The sequence below is a fragment of the Euprymna scolopes genome, chromosome 28 (genome assembly GCF_053919585.1).
Source record: "Euprymna scolopes isolate OS-2025 chromosome 28, ASM5391958v1, whole genome shotgun sequence".
NCBI lineage: Eukaryota > Metazoa > Mollusca > Cephalopoda > Sepiida > Sepiolidae > Euprymna > Euprymna scolopes.
This window is the reverse complement of record NC_136509.1, coordinates 34,032,189-34,050,961: the sequence shown is the minus strand read 5'-3', so window position 1 is coordinate 34,050,961 and position 18,773 is coordinate 34,032,189. Positions and strand designations below refer to the sequence as shown.

Genomic DNA, 18,773 nt, shown 5'->3' with positions numbered 1-18,773 from the left:
CTGACCTGTTAGGGTCCCAACTATGGGTTAAATAGAATCTGACTTAAAAAAAATATACTCCATTAAAAATCGTTCCTCAATAAATAAAATAAAAATGAAATTCCACCATTTTAGGAGATTTTAGAATCGGAATCTATAACTGTATCAGAATCGGAAAAAGAATATTGGAATCGTCCAATCAGTAGTCGTTACCTTTGATATGTAAAGTTGACAGATCATATGCTCGTGTGGTTTGATGTCTTTGATATTTTTCGTCACAAAAATCCCTTTGCCTTGACTTCCAGCCTCCGGCTTCAGAATGTACGCTTTGTTTCTTCGCTGTCGACTAAATGCTTGTAGGTCACCAAAACTATAAAAAAAAAAAAATTATAAAAAAAAATAAAAAATAAATAAGAACATAAAAAAACAAACAAGCGCTTATGCAACAGAGTGCAGACGCGCATATGCCAATGCATACAAAATTTGAAATGACGTTATTGTAAGAAAAAAGACCATAGAAAGGAGAGTAAGTGAGTGAGTGAGAGAGAGAGCACTTTAGAGAAGACGATCATGTGAGAGACGTCTCAGCCGTAATGACAAGTCACGTGTGGCGGAAGAATGAAGAAATAAATGTCGTTGTTGCGCGAGAAAATTCTTTGTTTTGGTCTCCTTCACTACGTAGACTGCGACAACGTGTTTTGTTTCACACCCCTAAGTGAACGTGTTTCTGTGGAACCAACTAGATTCGAAGTGAGCGTTGCTCAAAATACAAATTTCCAGTTAGTTCATTCCTGACAACAATGTTCGTCGAAAGAGTTCACATGAATTATTTTTACCGTTTGTGGAAGAAGAATGTTGTATTTTTATTTTTATTTTTTTTTTTAAATGTTGCAACGCGTTAGCGTTCATTCGCAAGATGCAATTGATTTTAATATTCCTATTAAATGATTACAAACTGAAACAAATGTGTTGAACGGTAAAAATAATATCATATTAATAGTTCTCATAATAATAATAATAGTAATAGTCGAAACAAAAGTAATAGTAAATAAATACAGTAAAGTAATAATGACAATATATATATATATATATATATATATATATATATATATATATATATATATATGATGTGTGTTTCACAATCCCTCAGCAGTAGATGCTGATGCAATTGATAGCCTACCACAATGTGATATCATATTCAGAATGGATCGTTTGCCTAGTCTGGTTGAGGTGCAGTTGGCTATCGCACAAGTCAGCGGTGGCAAGGCAGCTGGTTTGGATGGTGTTCCAGTGGAACTTCATAAGATTGGAGGTGTGAATATTGCTAATGCTATCCTTGGTTTTATTGAGGAAATCTGTGAAGGTGTTCCTGTTCCACAGGATTGGATTGATGGTGTCTTGGTGACCCTGTTTAAAGGAAAGGGATACTACCGTGGGATTATGCTTTTGGAAGCTGTTGGGAAAGTTCTCACACGACTTCTATTAAACAGGTTACCGGAGGATGTTTGTACTAATGCTATTCCAGAGTCACAAAGTGGCTTTAGATCTGGCAGAGGAACTATGGATATGATTTTTTCAGCCCGGCAAGTCCAGGAGAAATACATTAAACAACAGATACCACTGTATCAAGTGTTTGTAGATCTAACCAAAGCATTTCACACCGTTAACAGGGATGCTCTCTGGTTAATCTTAGAGAAAGTAGGGTGTCCTCCAACCTTTGTTAGAATATTCAAGGAACTGCACAGGAACATGAAAGCTCGAGTCTCTTTTAACGGAAAATTTTCTGATGAAATCACAGTTGACAATGGTGTCAAACAAGGTGATATTCCTGCCCCTACTCTTTTCCCTATATATTTTGTTGCTCTACTTACTCATGCGTTTCAGGATTGCCATAAGGGTGTCATGTTAAAATTTCGAACCACAGGTCGCATTTTTAATCTTAGAAGATTTAATACCAGAACCAAGCTACATCAAGTCTTGGTCAAGGAGTTACTGTATGCAGACGATGCCGTTTTTTTGTCGCACACTGAGACTGATATGCAGCATATAATGGATAGCTTTGCTGACACCTGCACTGCCTTTAGTCTGAGGATCAGTCTGTCTAAAACAAAGGTGATGTTCACTTCTGCACCGGGCCAGTCATACGTGGAGCCAAACATCATCGTCTGCGGTGTTAGACTATGAGTAGTTGATTCATTTGTCTACCTTGGTAGTTCTCTGTTGAGGGATGGCTGTCTCGACACTGAAATCTGCAGACGAATTCAGAAGGCATCTGTAGCTTTTGGAAGGTTTGAGAATAGAGTAGCATCACAGACAGGAGTAAGATCTGCGTTTACAAGACCTTTGTGATAACCACACTGTTGTATTCATTGAAGACATGGACATTGCATCAAAGACACATTAAATGATTTGAACGATTTCACCAAAAATGCTTGAGACGTATCTTAAACATCAAGTGGTAAGAACAAATTCCGATACTGAAGTCCTTGTGAGAGCATGTTGCTCTAGTGTTGAGACCCTTGTAATCAGATCTCACATGCGTTGGGCCACGTGGTTCGAATGAAAGATTGTAGGCTGCCAAAACAATTGCCATGTTTTTACGGGGAGCTGGAAAATGGCAAGCGTCCTCAACACAAGCCTAGGAAGAGGTTCAGGAACTCTACAAAGAATAATTTGAAAATATTACAAATCGACACCGGCGCATGTGAAGAACTTACTCTGCAAAGGCAGAAGTGTTGAAAGCTTGTACGTGAAAGATGTGATGCTCTAGAGAAAAGAAGGCCGCCCACAGCAATCTGAAGCGAGAGCTTCGCAAAGGTTTAATTGACGGTCTTAACCATGACACACAGAGCTGGAAATGCGACACTTGTGAACGAGTGCTTTTGTCTAAAGCTGGCTACATCAACCACCTTAAGTCGCACAAAACTCCTGTTCAGGTCAACTTTTCACCTGTTAGTCCGAACCAAACGATCTGTTTAATATGCAGCAAAGTTTGCAAGTCTACTGCTGGTTTGAGAAGACATGTGATTGTTCGTAGGATTACAATTCAACCTCCAGTTGAAGTCAACTCAGTGGAAATTGCTAAATTTGTATGTCACATCTGTTTCAAGATGGGCAAATCTGAGTGGGAGTGCAGAGTCATCTGAGATGGCATGGACGACGAGATTAGGAGAACTCAATGTGACAGCGATCATCTGGAAAGATGCAGCAGTCATCATCATATATGCGTATATATGTATATATATATGCATATGTATGCATATATTTACATGTATATAATATATATATGTATAATGTATGTATCTCTCTCTTCCTCGCTTTCTCTCTCTCTCTCTCTCTCTCTCTCTATATATATATATATATATATATATATATATATATAATTTTACAATTTGGTAATTCAACGAAAAACAAGAAAACACTGATAATCGTAGTTTCATTTGATGTATTCAAATGTTGAGGAAATTTACTGTGTTTGAACATAAAAATATTTTTTTAATTATGAATAAATTATTATCATTACGAACTTTTCAATATTCAAAGTCAAGTAATTTGATTTTGAATATCCATCAAAAAATCTGCATTAAAACATGAAAGGAATAAACGGAAAGCAGAACTTCAATCAATCAAATGAAACAATTATATTTTCCCGAGTGATTTAAAATGCTTACATTGTGTTTTTCGCCTTTTTTATTTTTTTTTTATTAAAGTTAAAGAAGATATTTTTTTAAATAATAAAACTATTTTTTTTTAAATAATAAAACTATTTTTTTTAAATAATAAAACTATTTTTTTTAAATAATAAAACTATTTTTTAAAATAATAAAACTTTTTAAAAATAATAAAACTATTTTTTTAAATAACAAAACTATTTTTTTAAATAATAAAACTATTTTTTTAAATAATAAAACTATTTTTTAAATAATAAAACTATTTTTTTAAATAATAAAACTATTTTTTTAAATAATAAAACTATTTTTTTAAATAATAAAACTATTTTTTTAAATAATAAAACTATTTTTTTAAAATAATAAAACTATTTTTTTTAAATAACAAAACTATTTTTTTAAATAATAAAACTATTTTTTTTTAAATAATAAAACTATTTTTTAAATAATAAAACTATTTTTTTTAAATAATAAAACTATTTTTTTAAATAATAAAACTATTTTTTTTAAATAATAAAATTATTTTTTTAAAATAATAAAACTATTTTTTTTAAATAATAAAACTATCTTTTTTTAAATAATAAAACTATATTTTTTTAAATAATAAAGCTATTTTTTTTTTGGAAATAATAAAACTATTTTTTTTTTAAATAATAAAACTGTTTTTTTCAAATAATAAAAATATTTTTTTTTAAATAATAAAACTATTTTTTTTTGGAAATAATAAAACTATTTTTTTTTAAATAATAAAACTATTTTTTTTAAATAAAACTATTTTTTTTTGGAAATAATAAAACTGTTTTTTTTTTATAATAAAACTATTTTTTTTAAATAATAAAACTATTTTTTTTTAAATAATAAAACTATTTTTTTTGGAAATAATAAAACTATTTTTTTTTAAATAATAAAACTGTTTTTTTAAAATAATAAAACTATTTTTTTTTAAATAATAAAACTATTTTTTTTTTTTTAAATAAAACTATTTTTTTTTAAATAATAAAACTATTTTTTTTTAAATAATAAAACTATTTTTTTGGGAAATAATAAAACTATTTTTTTGGGAAATAATAAAACTATTTTTTTTTAAATAATAAAACTATTTTTTTTTAAATAATAAAACTATTTTTTTTAAATAATAAAACTATTTTTTTTAAATAATAAAACTATTTTTTTTAAATAATAAAACTATTTTTTTTTAAATAATAAAACTATTTTTTTTAAATTATAAAACTATTTTTTTAAATAATAAAACTTTTTTTTTTAAATAATAAAACTATTTTTTTAAGTAATAAAACTATTTTTTTAAATAATAAAACTATTTTTTTTAAATAATAAAGCTATTTTTTTTTAAATAATAAAACTATTTTTTTTAAATTATAAAACTATTTTTTTAAATAATAAAGCTATTTTTTTTAAATAATAAAACTATTTTTTTTAAATAATAAAACTATTTTTTTAAATAATAAAACTATTTTAAATAATAAAACTATTTTAAATAATAAAACTATTTTTTATTTTTGTCGTAATTTATAGTTCTAGATGTCTTCTCTTATCAATCAGCTTTCAAGAAGGCCGAAAACAAATTTTTTGGTCCCTCGAGAAAAGGAGGGTGGACCTGTAAAATCACTCTTGTCCGTTCGTCCGTTCCTCTGTTCTTCTGTTCGTCCATTGTTGCAGGAAAAGATATTGCAGTACTTCATCATTTGCCTATCAGGACTCCAAACCGGATTTTTTTTTGTCCCTTTGACCATAGGGAGTGAAAAATGTAAAAAATATTTTCAATTTCAACGGAAATAACAGAGATCCTCATTGTAGTTATTTGTTGCATCAAAAATAAAACGAAATACTCAAGTAATTCTGATCGTTGAAATGCTCCAAAGAAACTAGAAAATTAAAGAATTCAATTGATAACACTTGTTAAAATTTCACCAAAATCAGTGATATCTGCATTTTCACAAAGGGCTACAGCATTCTTTTACCGATTTTGCATAAGAATATATTAAACTAAATTTCGGCCATATTTGGACACCTAGGAGCTGCCTTCAAAAATTCATAAAGATCATTAATTAGTTTAGGAGTAAGTTCTGTACATACGAATACATAAAAAATACATGCATTATCACGCTAAAATCCTCTGAGGAAAATGAATATAAATTTTTTAAAAAATTACATTCTCAAATTGAGAAGTTGGGGATGACATGTGACCAGAATATCTATCAAGTACTTGTGAAATACGTTGTTGAGCACTTTCAGTTGAAATAAAGTCGGTCAATTTAGGTATTTAAAGGCTTCTGTTGCCAGGTTCGAATCTATCGACCGGTATTAATTGTGACACCTTGAACTGATGATTCCTGAAAGGATGAAACACTAGTCTCTGCAGCCATTTAATAACTATTATAGTAAATAATTATGCCAGCTCCTTTAAGAAACTCGTTTCTCATCGTTGAGCACTTTTAGTTGAAATTTGAAGTTAATTTAGCTCACATGAGCAGATCATCATATAATGATTAGATCACTCTGACAGGTGTTAAAAACATTTAAAAATAAATGTTTAAATTTCAACAGTATTTCTCGCGGTTAACAATGACTGAATGGATTTGGTCTTACTAATGAAGTCAGAGGCGACTTCTGTTGCCGGGTTCGAATCTATCAACTGGTGTTATCATGACACTCTGTACTGATGATTCCCAAAATGATGAAACACTAATGTTTGTAGGTATTTAATAATAATATAGTAAATAATTATATATATATATATATATATATATATATTTAGTAATAATGGTAATTAATAAAAACCTGAAGAAAGTGCTCAATACTGTTGTAGAGCAAATATGCGTTTTATTTTTATTACCGTATTTTTCTGTTAAATTACATTACTGTTTCGGCTACACGACCGATTTTGGTCGTCATGTAGCTTCCTCAGACTTTTACAGACTTTTTCTGTAAAAGTCTGAGGAAGCTACAAACGGTCAAAGAAACGGCTGGGTAGCTGAAACAATAATGTAACTTAACAGAAAGATACGGTAATAAAAAATAAAACGTATATATATATATATATATATATATATATATATATATATATATATATATATATATAATAAAACTTATATATATATATATATATATATAATAAAACGTGTATATATATATAATAAAACGTTTATATATATATATAATAAAACGTATATATATATATATATAATAAAACGTATATATATATATAATAAAACGTATATATATATATATATATAATAAAACGTGTATATATATATAATAAAACGTGTATATATATATATATATATAATAAAACGTGTATATATATATAATAAAACGTTTATATATATATATAATAAAACGTTTATATATATATATATAATAAAACGTATGTTATATATATATATATAATAAAACGTATATATATATATAATAAAACGTATATATATATATATATATATATATACTAGATCTTTTATCGTATTAAAATGGGCAAAAGTTATATTCCCTTGAATTAGAATAAGTGCTTTACCCCAAATTCATACTTAAATTTGTGTTAATTCTTGCATTAAATACTTATCCATATTAATCCTTAAATATGCATCAAACAGACACCATAATACTTAGCTTGCTGCTCTTTATCAGAACAAAAACCCATACAAAATTTTAGCTCTATCAGTCTATTAGTTCCCGAGAAAACTTTTATAAAGTAAATGCAGTATTGTTGTGACTAATCTGCATTAATGAACTGCATTGTATTAATGGATACCATAATACTTAGTCTTACAGGGAAGGGCTGTCCCCTTCCCATGTAAATAAGAAGAATATTAGATAAGTGAAAATGAGATTAGGATAAGCCTAGAATCGAACCCTGTAGGTAAAGTTAAGAAATGGAATGTTAGAAATTTAGTCTATTGTTAAATTCTATTAGAATAGTTAAATATTGTTTATGTCGGAAAAAAGAGTTGATTGTCCATTCTTTAGAAATCTGAATATTAAATATGTCAGTAAAAGAATGAACAATGCAATTAAATTATATTGTTAAAAAATAGGCTAGAGTTATATATTGAGGATTCTTTTGTTCGCCAGAAATGTGTTGGACAAACATATGTAAAGCCACGTGAAATTGGTCACGTTTGAAAAACACACTACTGACGTCATAGACAAAGGACATTTCTCACTATTATGGGTTCGGATTTTAGTCAGTAAGAGAGCAAGTCAGTTGGCAGTCAGTTGGTCAGTTGGAGTTAGAGCCCCTTGAAGGCGAGGGGAGAGGAGTAAACCAATGTAGCCATACCATTTGAATTCGTGACGTCATTCGACCGACCGATCAGATGAATAAAGAAATCATCCTTATGTTTTGTAACTGTTGTCTCGTGTCGTCATTCAGTTACAACAGAAAAGGCAATGTATTTATTATCAATTATAATGAACATTGTGTAAACCCTTCCCAGCATTATGTGTTCCTACCATCATCATCATCATAAGTGAAGTGTCTCCCTCTCCTTTAATATGTGTTAAAAGGCTGTAATATATATATATAAATATCTTTTCTCCCTCATCATCACTATCGTAATGTCTGTATTGCATAAGTCCCGTTATATATGCGCCCCAATATGAACTCCCATGTTATCTTCCAATATGGAACCTCCTGCTACGCAACATTAATTCGCTGAACCTTATCCAGGTCCATACAAAATTTCAGCTAAATCGAACCAGTTGTTTCCTAGGTAACATGCAACGGACAGACAAACAAACAGACAGACAGGCAGACAGACAGTAATGTGATATAGATTCTCATTCGTGAGCGTGACTTTTTTGCTAGAACCTCTGTCAATACAAATACGGTCAATACTTACTCAGCGGGAAGGCACCAGGTTTTAGGAAAAATGTTGTACTCTTTTGGGAAGATTTTCAGCATGCGTGTCATGTTTCTCGCGAGTAAATCTTTGCGACAAATTTCATTCATTCCAGGAAAATGATTGATTTTCTGCGCAAAAAAAAAAAAATTTTTTTTTTTTTTTTAGTTGGAAAAACTTTTTTTTTAAATAAAACTTTTTATTCCTTCAATAATTTAAAATAACTTTTTTATTTTTTTAAATAAAATAAAAACTGAAAAAAAAATATTCACACAAAAATATTCTTCAATACCAATATGACTAATAGAAGATAATTTTAGATACTCAAAAAAGATTTTTTTTTTATTATTTCTTCTACGTTTATACAGTTTTTCTACTGAGGCAGTCAGGAAAGCAAATACTCCAGTTTTTCCGCCAGTTTCTTTTTTTTATGCGTCATCGTATTTCTATAGGAGACTTTGTCGGTCAGTTTTAAATACAAACTATCTCCTTTTTGTTTCAAATACAAGCTGTCTCCTTTCTCTTAAAAACACAAGCCGTCTCTTTCTGTTTAACATAAAAGCTGCCCTCTGTTTGAAATAAAGGCGGTTCGTTTCTTTTTGTATTAACAATCTACTTCCTTTCTTTTTGACATACAATCTACTTCCTTTCTTTTTGATATACAATCTACTTCCTTTCTTTTTGACATACAATCTACTTCCTTTCTTTTTGACATACAATCTACTTCCTATCTTTTTGACATACAATCTTCTTCCTTTCTTTTTGACATACAATCTACTTCCTTTCTTTTTGACATACAATCTACTTCCTTTCTTTTTGACATACAATCTTCTTCCTTTCTTTTTGACATACAATCTACTTCCTTTCTTTTTGATATACAATCTACTTCCTTTCTTTTTGACATACAATCTACTTCCTTTCATTTTGACATACAATCTACTTCCTTTCTTTTTGACATACAATCTACTTCCTTTCTTTTTGACATACAATCTTCTTCCTTTCTTTTTGACATACAATCTACTTCCTTTCTTTTTGACATACAATCTTCTTCCTTTCTTTTTGACATACAATCTTCTTCCTTTCTTTTTGACATACAATCTACTTCCTTTCTTTTTGACATACAATCTACTTCCTTTCTTTTTGACATACAATCTTCTTCCTTTCTTTTTGACATACAATCTACTTCCTTTCTTTTTGACATACAATCTACTTCCTTTCTTTTTGACATACAATCTACTTCCTTTCTTTTTGACATACAATCTACTTCCTTTCTTTTTGACATACAATCTACTTCCTTTCTTTTTGACATACAATCTTCTTCCTTTCTTTTTGACATACAATCTACTTCCTTTCTTTTTGACATACAATCTACTTCCTTTCTTTTTGACATACAATCTTCTTCCTTTCTTTTTGACATACAATCTACTTCCTTTCTTTTTGACATACAAGCTACTTCCTTTCTTTTTGACATACAATCTACTTCCTTTCTTTTTGATATACAAGCTACTTCCTTTCTTTTTGACATACAATCTTCTTCCTTTCTTTTTGACATACAATCTACTTCCTTTCTTTTTGACATACAAGCTACTTCCTTTCTTTTTGACATACAATCTACTTCCTTTCTTTTTGACATACAATCTACTTCCTTTCTTTTTGACATACAATCTACTTCCTTTCTTTTTGACATACAATCTACTTCCTTTCTTTTTGATATACAATCTACTTCCTTTCTTTTTGACATACAATCTACTTCCTTTCTTTTTGATATACAATCTACTTCCTTTCTTTTTGACATACAATCTACTTCCTTTCTTTTTGACATACAATCTACTTCCTTTTTTTTGACATACAATCTACTTCCTTTCTTTTTGACATACAAGCTACTTCCTTTCTGCTTGAAATGCAAATTATCTCTTTTTTAGTTTAAATACAAACTGTCACTTTTTTGTTTAAAATACGCGTTGTTGTGGAAATTTTTAATAGAGAAATAATTTTTATTTATTTTTTTATTTATACCGATTCAACATCTCCGCATTTGGGTCAAGGAACGCATTTCTTGACCAGCAGGTCACTTCTATTATCATCAGCAGCAGCTTAGGTATAATTTGCTTTCTAGCAGCCAGCCCCTCTCCTAGCCTCTGGAATGGGGTGAGGAGGAGGAGGATGATGGGCCTTTTGCCCGTTTTTGTCAGGTCGAATCTAGCCGGCCAAGAAGAAGGACGCTATTCGGCTCCGTCAGATCAGAAAGGATTTTTCACGTTAAATTCTACGGTTTTTTTTTTTCTCTCCTCCTTTGGAAAAAGATGTTTGTTTAGAACTTCATTGGTTAGTACTAAACTATTAACTTTATTTTATTCTCAGTCATTATAAGACAACAAGGTCTAACGACGGGAAGATTAATACCGGTTATTAAAAGACAATCGATTCTTACAACTGGTAAATTATTATTCTCTAAGGACTAACGAAGGAAACTACCGTGTGTTGAGGAGTTCTTTTCTAAGAAGAACAAAATTTAATTTCGCCGACGAGACGAGCAGAATATCGCCCCTAGAAAGGAAATCCTCTTTTGAAAGATTTTCAACCTTCAAATCTTCCATAATTCAAGAATTTACTCCTCATGAAGCCTACCAAAGCAGCTTTATGGTCTTCTCTCCCCTTTGAATTGAAAGGCACATGATCCTTAACAAAGGAAATTACTTATTTGTTCCATTTTAGGTCAAAGAAACTTTTTGTTTGTCCTTTCGAAAAAAAAAAAAAAGAACATTTTGTCAAAGAAAGACTGAACATTTTGTTAAAAGGACTGAATTCAAAATAAGGACTGTTTTCCGTTTTTTATATGTTCTTTCTTTCAGCCTTTCTTGCAAGTAAGGATTGACGTCTTTTTTTTTGTATTTTTTATATGTATTTTAAATGTTTCCTTAAGGGTTTTTTTTAGCCCCAGCCTTGGGAAATAAAGGTAATCGATAACTTTTTGTTTTAATAAATTTGGATCATTTTAAACTTATTCGAGTCTGTATTTCTTTTGCTCATTTCCTCTAGTTACTCTTTTCCGAGAAATTTGCCCTAAATGCTTTTTCCCCCTTTTTTTCTTTTTGTTACCATGAAAAACAGATTTTGGTGACGCACCCAAAATTTCCTCACTGTCTCTGTTCTGTTGAAAATACAAGCTGTCTCCTTTCATTTTGAAATACAAACTGTTTCCTTTCTGTTTTAAATTGTGGCATTACAGGTAGGCTTATGGCAAAGGTTCCTATTTACAATGCCTCCCCACGGGACAGAGTTAGACACCAGGGTCGTTTTTTAATGTGGACAAAAGGAACAAAAATAAAAATTGTCTCAGTCGTGAAGGATTTCTCCTCCACTGACAGAGAACAAGAAATTGAAGTGTAGATCTGAAGAACAGATACTACACTTTGATCTTGACCCGAAGGCTTATGGCAGAGGTTAAGGAGACAACGGTCTATAATTTTTTTCTCTTAATTTAGGTTATTACTTTAAAAAGAAAAGAGTGTGGTCGGTTAAAACTCGGATAAGCGAGAGAGCAGTATAATTGTCTTGTTTTTAGAAAAATGGCATTTCCGATCGATGTTGTGTAGAAGGCCAGTTGGCGCCATAGATTGACAGTTGAAACTGACCTTAGTACCCCCCCCCCCCGATTCGATGTTACGGTGAGAATGACCCGCCTGAGAAATCATCGACATGTAACCTGGTGGAACGGGTAACCAATCGTGTCTAACAACGGGGCGACGTGGAGACAGTTGATTGGATGAAGAATTTCCTTACCCACCCACGTCCTAGGGATAAAAAAGTGTACGGAGCGATTTTAACCATATTTTTACGCCGTGTTGATGGGGATACGTGAAAGTGACCCCCACTCCCCTCACTCGGACTGATAACAAAGTAATGTCGAAAATCCCTCTTTCTCTCATTCAACAGAGCTAAGTAAGTTGGCGGCTGCTAACGCTCGACGTACCGCATAAATAGGGGACTAGAAAAAGAAAGAAAGCAAGAACAATTTTAAAGTGCGTGACAAATTTCAATGTTGTTGGATAGATTTCTCCTATTTTATTTATTTTTTTTTTTTCCTGTTTTTTTTTTTTATTGCTCAAATGGAATGTGATTGACATATATTTTCAGTGGAAACCTTTTTTTTTTCACCAGAGAACAACAGCGTGTGGAGATTTGAGAAGAAGGTGTAGCAGCCGACACTCGCTACTACAGGCAGAGACTACATCTCACAACTTCGAGATTTGAAATTCATTTCCTCCCGGCTCTACATGACATGACAGAGTATATAAAAGGCGAAACCTGAAACCATTAACCCTCTTTCTAGCTGGTCTGCCCAACAGCAAACATCGCCGGCCGAACATGAGTACAAAACAGGCTTCTCTTCAAACTACCATTTGCTTCCACGTGCCGTAACCTGAAATGAACATTCTTTGTCATGCTAAAGAACTGCCCTCGTTGATACAACTCATACGCACTCATGACAACACGGCAATGCGCTGAAGTCTTTGCCTTTCTTTCTTTTAACTGGCTTCCTTTGTACCTAGCTAGCTATAAACACTATTGTCTCCCTCAACACGCCGGCAATATATTAATTCTATCTTTAAATACATGGAACACTTTTCTATAACGTGATAGAGTATATAATCGGCGAAACCTGAAACTATGAACTCTCTTTCTAGCTGGTTTGCCCAACAGCAAACATCGCCGAGGAGCTTTGCCCCCACCCCCAGGCCTAACGTGAGTACAAAACAAGATTCTCTTCAAACACGGCAGCACGCTGAAGTCTTTGCCCTTCCTTTTTTTAACCGGTTTCCTTTGTACCGATGGCTACTAGCTATAAACACATGCGCGCACAAACACTGAACTATTGTCTCCCTCAACACGCCGGGAATATATTCATTCTATCTTTAAATACATGGAACACTTTTCTCTTTATCAACGAACTCTTCACTACTATAATACAAGCGCGTATGAACACTGAACTCTCTTACTAATACGTTTCTCTCTTGTACTTTTCTAATAAAGCTACTAACGAAGATAACAAATAAAGTTTATTAATATAGAATGAAACTTCCATTTCGTCGTTGTCTCATTTCTGTATTTTGGTGAACCCGATGTGATATGAACACGCAACCTCAACTCTGTTCTCATTTCTATAAAGGATGTCTTCTAACGTTTAATCGATGCGTGATTGGCCCTCAAACTCAACTGGAGGTAAATCCTGAACCAAATGTTTTTTTTTCTATTTGTGACCTATTTGAGACTTACTAACTCGAAAGGGAGATTTTTCGAACTTTTATTTTTTTTTGTGAACTATTTGACTGATGGGGACTGCGCGACTGCATCGGTCATACGAACTCTATAACTGTCGCTAACGACCTATCAGCGAGGTATCGACGTGAACGAGTTATAAAATTACAACTGTCTCCTTTCTGTTTAGAGTACAAGCTGCCTTCTTTCTGCTAAAAATACCAGCTGTCTCCTTTCTGTTTGATATGCCATCCGTGTACTTTCCGTTTAAATGGATATGACCTTAAACTATATCCAGTGGTGAGGCCCCAGCTTGCAGCCTTTGAGGAGTGTGGAGCCACCCTTTAAACTGGAGATCACAGACTGGAGGCCTAGTCACAGCCTAGTCACAGCCATTGCTCCCGGGTCCACTCTGACCCGGAGTGGTAGTACCTGTTAGGGTCCCAACTATGGGTTAAATAGAAACCGACTTGAAAACAAAAAATATATTCTATTAAAAAAAATTTCTTCCGAATCTTTGGATTCAGCATTAAATAACCTGAAAAGGGTTGATATGCCGTAAAACAAAAAACAACCAACAACAACCGTTTAATTACAAGTTATCACTTTTCTATTTCAAATAAAAAAACTGCTTCCTTTCTGTTTGAAATACAAGCTGTCTAAAGTTTTAGTTTGATAGTATCATAATAGCGTGACAAACAGAGTACAGATGACATGCTTACATTGGAAATAAACATTTTATTTGGTAAACCACCACCACCACCACCACCATCATCATCATCATCATCATCAGTTTAACATCCACTTTACATTTGATTTTTGGTTATTACCTCAGCTCAAGGAAAACCTTAGAAGCTGTCATTATGAGACAATTTGAAGAGATAAAAGAGGCTGTGACTAGGCCCATTGACATGCTCACACAAAAGGGCTTCCATAGGGCATCCAAAAAGTTGTTGGAATGGTACAACAAGTGCATTGCAGCCAGAGGAGATTACTTTGAAGGAGACTAGAGTTTCATGTGTGTACTAGCAATAAAATACTGCCCATATGAAAAAAGTCTGGAAACTTATTGGAGGCACCTCGTGGTTTGGAGTCAATTTCTAAAAGCCGTCCAACACATGCCAGAATATAAACTGGACGTTAAACCGAGTATGACAAGGTGTGGTATAATTATAAAGAGTAGTTTTGGGGGTGCTAGAGCTTTCCGGATTTAAAAGTGTTATACCCGACCTGTTTTGATTTTTGTTTTGTTTTTTTTGGAGAGGCATATAAAGTTGAAAAATGTGTGATAGAAAACATGTCGGTTATGGCGATCACCAGCTCGGCTCAGATTGACAGATTGTTTATAAAATCAAATGTCCGAAGTTACTGCTGAAATGTCGAAAGCAATGAGCCTATTGAACCTATCATCCCAGGAATGTTAGACTGAAAATACTGTCAGTGATTGTATTCTTTGTTTCTATCCTTTTCTTGTTAATAGGTATTAATCTCTCTCTCTCTCTCTCTCTCTCTCTCTCTCTCTCTCTCTCTCTCTCTCTCTCTCTCTCCCTCTTTCTCTCTCTTGTTTTTATTACCAAAGAGAAAGAGATAATCAGTTTTTATCAATCACACCAAGAAGAAATAGTCAAGGGGGTTGTAATCGTATGAAGAGGGCAGCCACAAGTCCAGAGACCAATAGTGAGCAACCGTACCTGGGTCACCTTGATCTTGTGTGCAGGTTCTACTGGAAGACAGAGACGTCTGGTGGCAATCTTATCCTTCCAGTTATTCACCATGCAACTTTTTGTCAAGTGCCCCATTTTGCTGCAACACCATATATATATGATGATTGCAACGTCTTGTCAGACGAGTGCCACTCCCTTAAGCACTTAAAGTCCATGAGCCCAAAAATGACTTCCATCCCCACAGGACCATTTTAACAGACAAATGCTTGAGGGAGTATCTATACACAGATGATGTTACAGAGTCTTAGCTTTGTATGACAACTAAGTCTCTCTCTCGGTTCAAAATGTTGAGATCCAGTAACAAGTAAGAGCAAGATAGCCAGCAACAAGTTAAACTGCAGACCAGCTTAATGCGGGTACTGGTTTCCCGCTTTATGTTTTTTTAAATCAGAGATTTGCTTCTCCTCGAAAGGTTGCCTTCACCACGCCTTACGGGAGCCCTCTCCACCCCCAAAAATATATATTTGTATATATATATATACAAAACATGGCAGGTTAGTCCCCTACTAAGCCAACTCTCTCGTCCTTAAAATGCTTCTTTGTTTTGGAGAGATAAGTAAAGAAACGGTGATCTCCAGTTTAACTCAGATGGACAGATGTTTATCTCAGCCATATCAAAGCAATCGCGGTTGCAAAAGGTCAGATTTACATGGTTGACGCCAAGATTTATAAAACAATAACAGTATTTTTTTACATGGGAGTCACCACTTATTAAAGCCTGGATGCCACTCGAGGATAAGGGTTAGTGAATGTAAAGTGGTAGTGTAGTAACCGTTAATGATATAGATTGGGTAGAATTTGGATTTTTTTAAAAGGACGACTCAGCAAGAATCTGTTTACATTAAACTTGAAGGCTACTGTATTGTAATCAGCTGGGAAGCAGGCCAGTGGAACAGTGTTCCACGGGCCTGCTAGGAAAGAAGCTTTGTTCATGAAGTCAGATGTTTATAATATCTCAGTCATGTCAAAGCAATCAGGTTTGACAGGTTCAAAACATTAGATTTACATGGTTGACGCCAAGATTTATAAAACAATGACAGTATTTTTTTACAAAGGAGTCATCACTTATTAAGGCCTGAATGCCACTCGAGGATAATGGTTAATGAATATGAGGTGGTAGTGTAGTAATCGTTAATGGTGTACATTGGGTTGAATTTGGATTATTTAAAAGGGCGGCTCAACAAAAACTTGTTTACATTGGACTTGAAGGCTATCATATTGTAATCGGCCAGGAAGCAGGCTAGTGGAACAGTGTTTTACAGGAAGCAATTCTAGGAAAGAAGCTTTGTTCATGGAATTTGCATTCAGATTTAAGCACAGATAGAGAGAGGGGAAATTGTTGATAATGGTTGTAGCTAGTCGGGTGTTTTTTGTGTAAGGTTGGTAAGGAGAGACTATAGATTGGAGCTCAGACGATAACTTCTCATGAAAATAACGATAGAGCAGAGACAGGCTTGCAACGTCTTTTCTGTGCGAAAGAGTTTGCAGGGAAAAGAAAAGGGCATCACCTACTATGTTTCAAAGCCAATTTTGAACTCTATCAAGGCAAGAGATAGGACACAGCAAGCAGCTCCTGCTCAGATATGGCGACAGTATTCCATCCATTCATCTCTTTTTCTCCGCCCTCTTTCTCTCTTGTTTTTATTATCAGGAGATAATAAGATAATCAGTTGAAATTGGGACCATAAAAGCAGTAGACCACGTACCAACTCAACTCCTGAATTGATAAAATTCTTCTTTTAAATGGTAAAATAAAATAATTCAATTTTTTATATAAAACAGATGCATTGTTGGTTTATTTCATATAGTATTCAATTACAGCATCAAAATTTTTGACTAAATAATCAATTCTCAGGAGAGAATTAATGATGCCTAATGATTCCGAGAACTCAGAGAGAAAACCCGTCAAGCAGACGTAGTCAACAACATATTAAGGGGATGTGCATATCTTTTTATCATTTTTAACACTTGAGGAGCTGGTTTCGATTCCTAGGTAGCAGCCACTCGAGAAATGTTCCCACGGCACTGACAGATCAAGTTATACTCCACAGTAAACGATTGAAGGTCTCTCTCTCAAACAGTTCCGTTTGTATTCCAGCTCTTGGGAAAATCTGGCTGAAGACAAATGTTCTTGGCATACGGCAAGCTACAAGGGGATCATGATTGTTGAATCTGCATGCATTTTGGATTTTTTCAATTATCGATTTTCTATATTTATCGAGGAGTAGTCTTATACAAACCCTATCTAAGAACACTCCCAGACACATAAAGTATATTAGTACAGAATTTTGAAAAACATCGGCCAAACCATTTTGGAGTCCATAGAAAACAAATTCTTATATATTTGCGTTTTTTATTGCTTGCTAGTGATAATCCATGTGTACGCAACTATGCATTTCTGTGAAAATTGAATGTTTCATTGTTTATAAAAATATTACACAAATGGTCATTACTAACCAGAGAGACCACAGGGACCACAGGGACCACACCATAGATTAAAAGGGTTGCGGTAGAAAAAAAGAAAGAACTTGTCGACTCACCTGATATCTTTTCATGTCCATGACTCTTTGAAGAGCTACGGAACAATCGGTCCAGTAGAGCACCCAGTCTTCGGTATCATTAACTTCATGAAATCCCATCTTTCTGGTGATATGCCTGACTGAAACACACGAGAAGCACAGAATAAAATTAATGTTACATGGTGCATTAAAACTAACTGTGGAGATGACCCTGTGCCAGGCTTGGTCGTAAGGCACATGTGCAAATGGATAGAAATAATGAAAAAATAGTGAGGTTCAAAGAGGACATATGTTACAATATATTTGATATAATCATTGTAGGTATTTCGAAGATTGCATTTATACCTAGGGTTGAAGGTTACAGCAATGAATCATGAAGCAATTCACACGAACATCCTCTTTCTTTTTCTGCTTCATTAGATTTTGCTTTCTTCGTCACTTCTTAAAGCTAGTAAGTTTTCATATGGACGTGTGAACTCACAGTAGAAAATACTAATGAAATTGTGACAAGCCTATTTGAAAATGGTAAGTCAGTGAGAAGTTAGTAATTCCTATAAAACAAACAGACAAAAACTACAGACAAAGATTTCTCAAGCTGCTGCTGCTACACTTTGAAAAGGATTCCAAAACGTCTGCTCTACATCCTATCTGTGCCTTTGGGCTGGAAGAGGCAAAAAGGCTCAATGACTCAAATACCAGCTTTCTTCATCTCACATCTACAATTTACACATTAAGAGTTAGGCGAACAGAAACGAATTGTTACTCACA

At 33.2% G+C, this 18,773-nt stretch overlaps 1 protein-coding gene across 2 annotated transcripts in view; it reads right to left on the bottom strand.

Moving 5' to 3' along the window:
* LOC145249560 (tubulin polyglutamylase ttll6-like) overlaps window positions 1-18,773 on the bottom strand; it is a 351,054-nt gene that overhangs the window by 145,248 nt on the left and 187,033 nt on the right. For both annotated transcript variants that reach the window (XM_080111234.1, XM_080111235.1), the window contains exons 5-7: window positions 18,027-18,145; window positions 8,504-8,634; window positions 193-349 (exon numbers count right to left, since the gene is read on the bottom strand). In XM_080111234.1, the coding sequence (XP_079967360.1) occupies window positions 193-349; window positions 8,504-8,634; window positions 18,027-18,145 (407 nt within the window). The remainder of the gene's footprint in view (window positions 1-192; window positions 350-8,503; window positions 8,635-18,026; window positions 18,146-18,773) is intronic.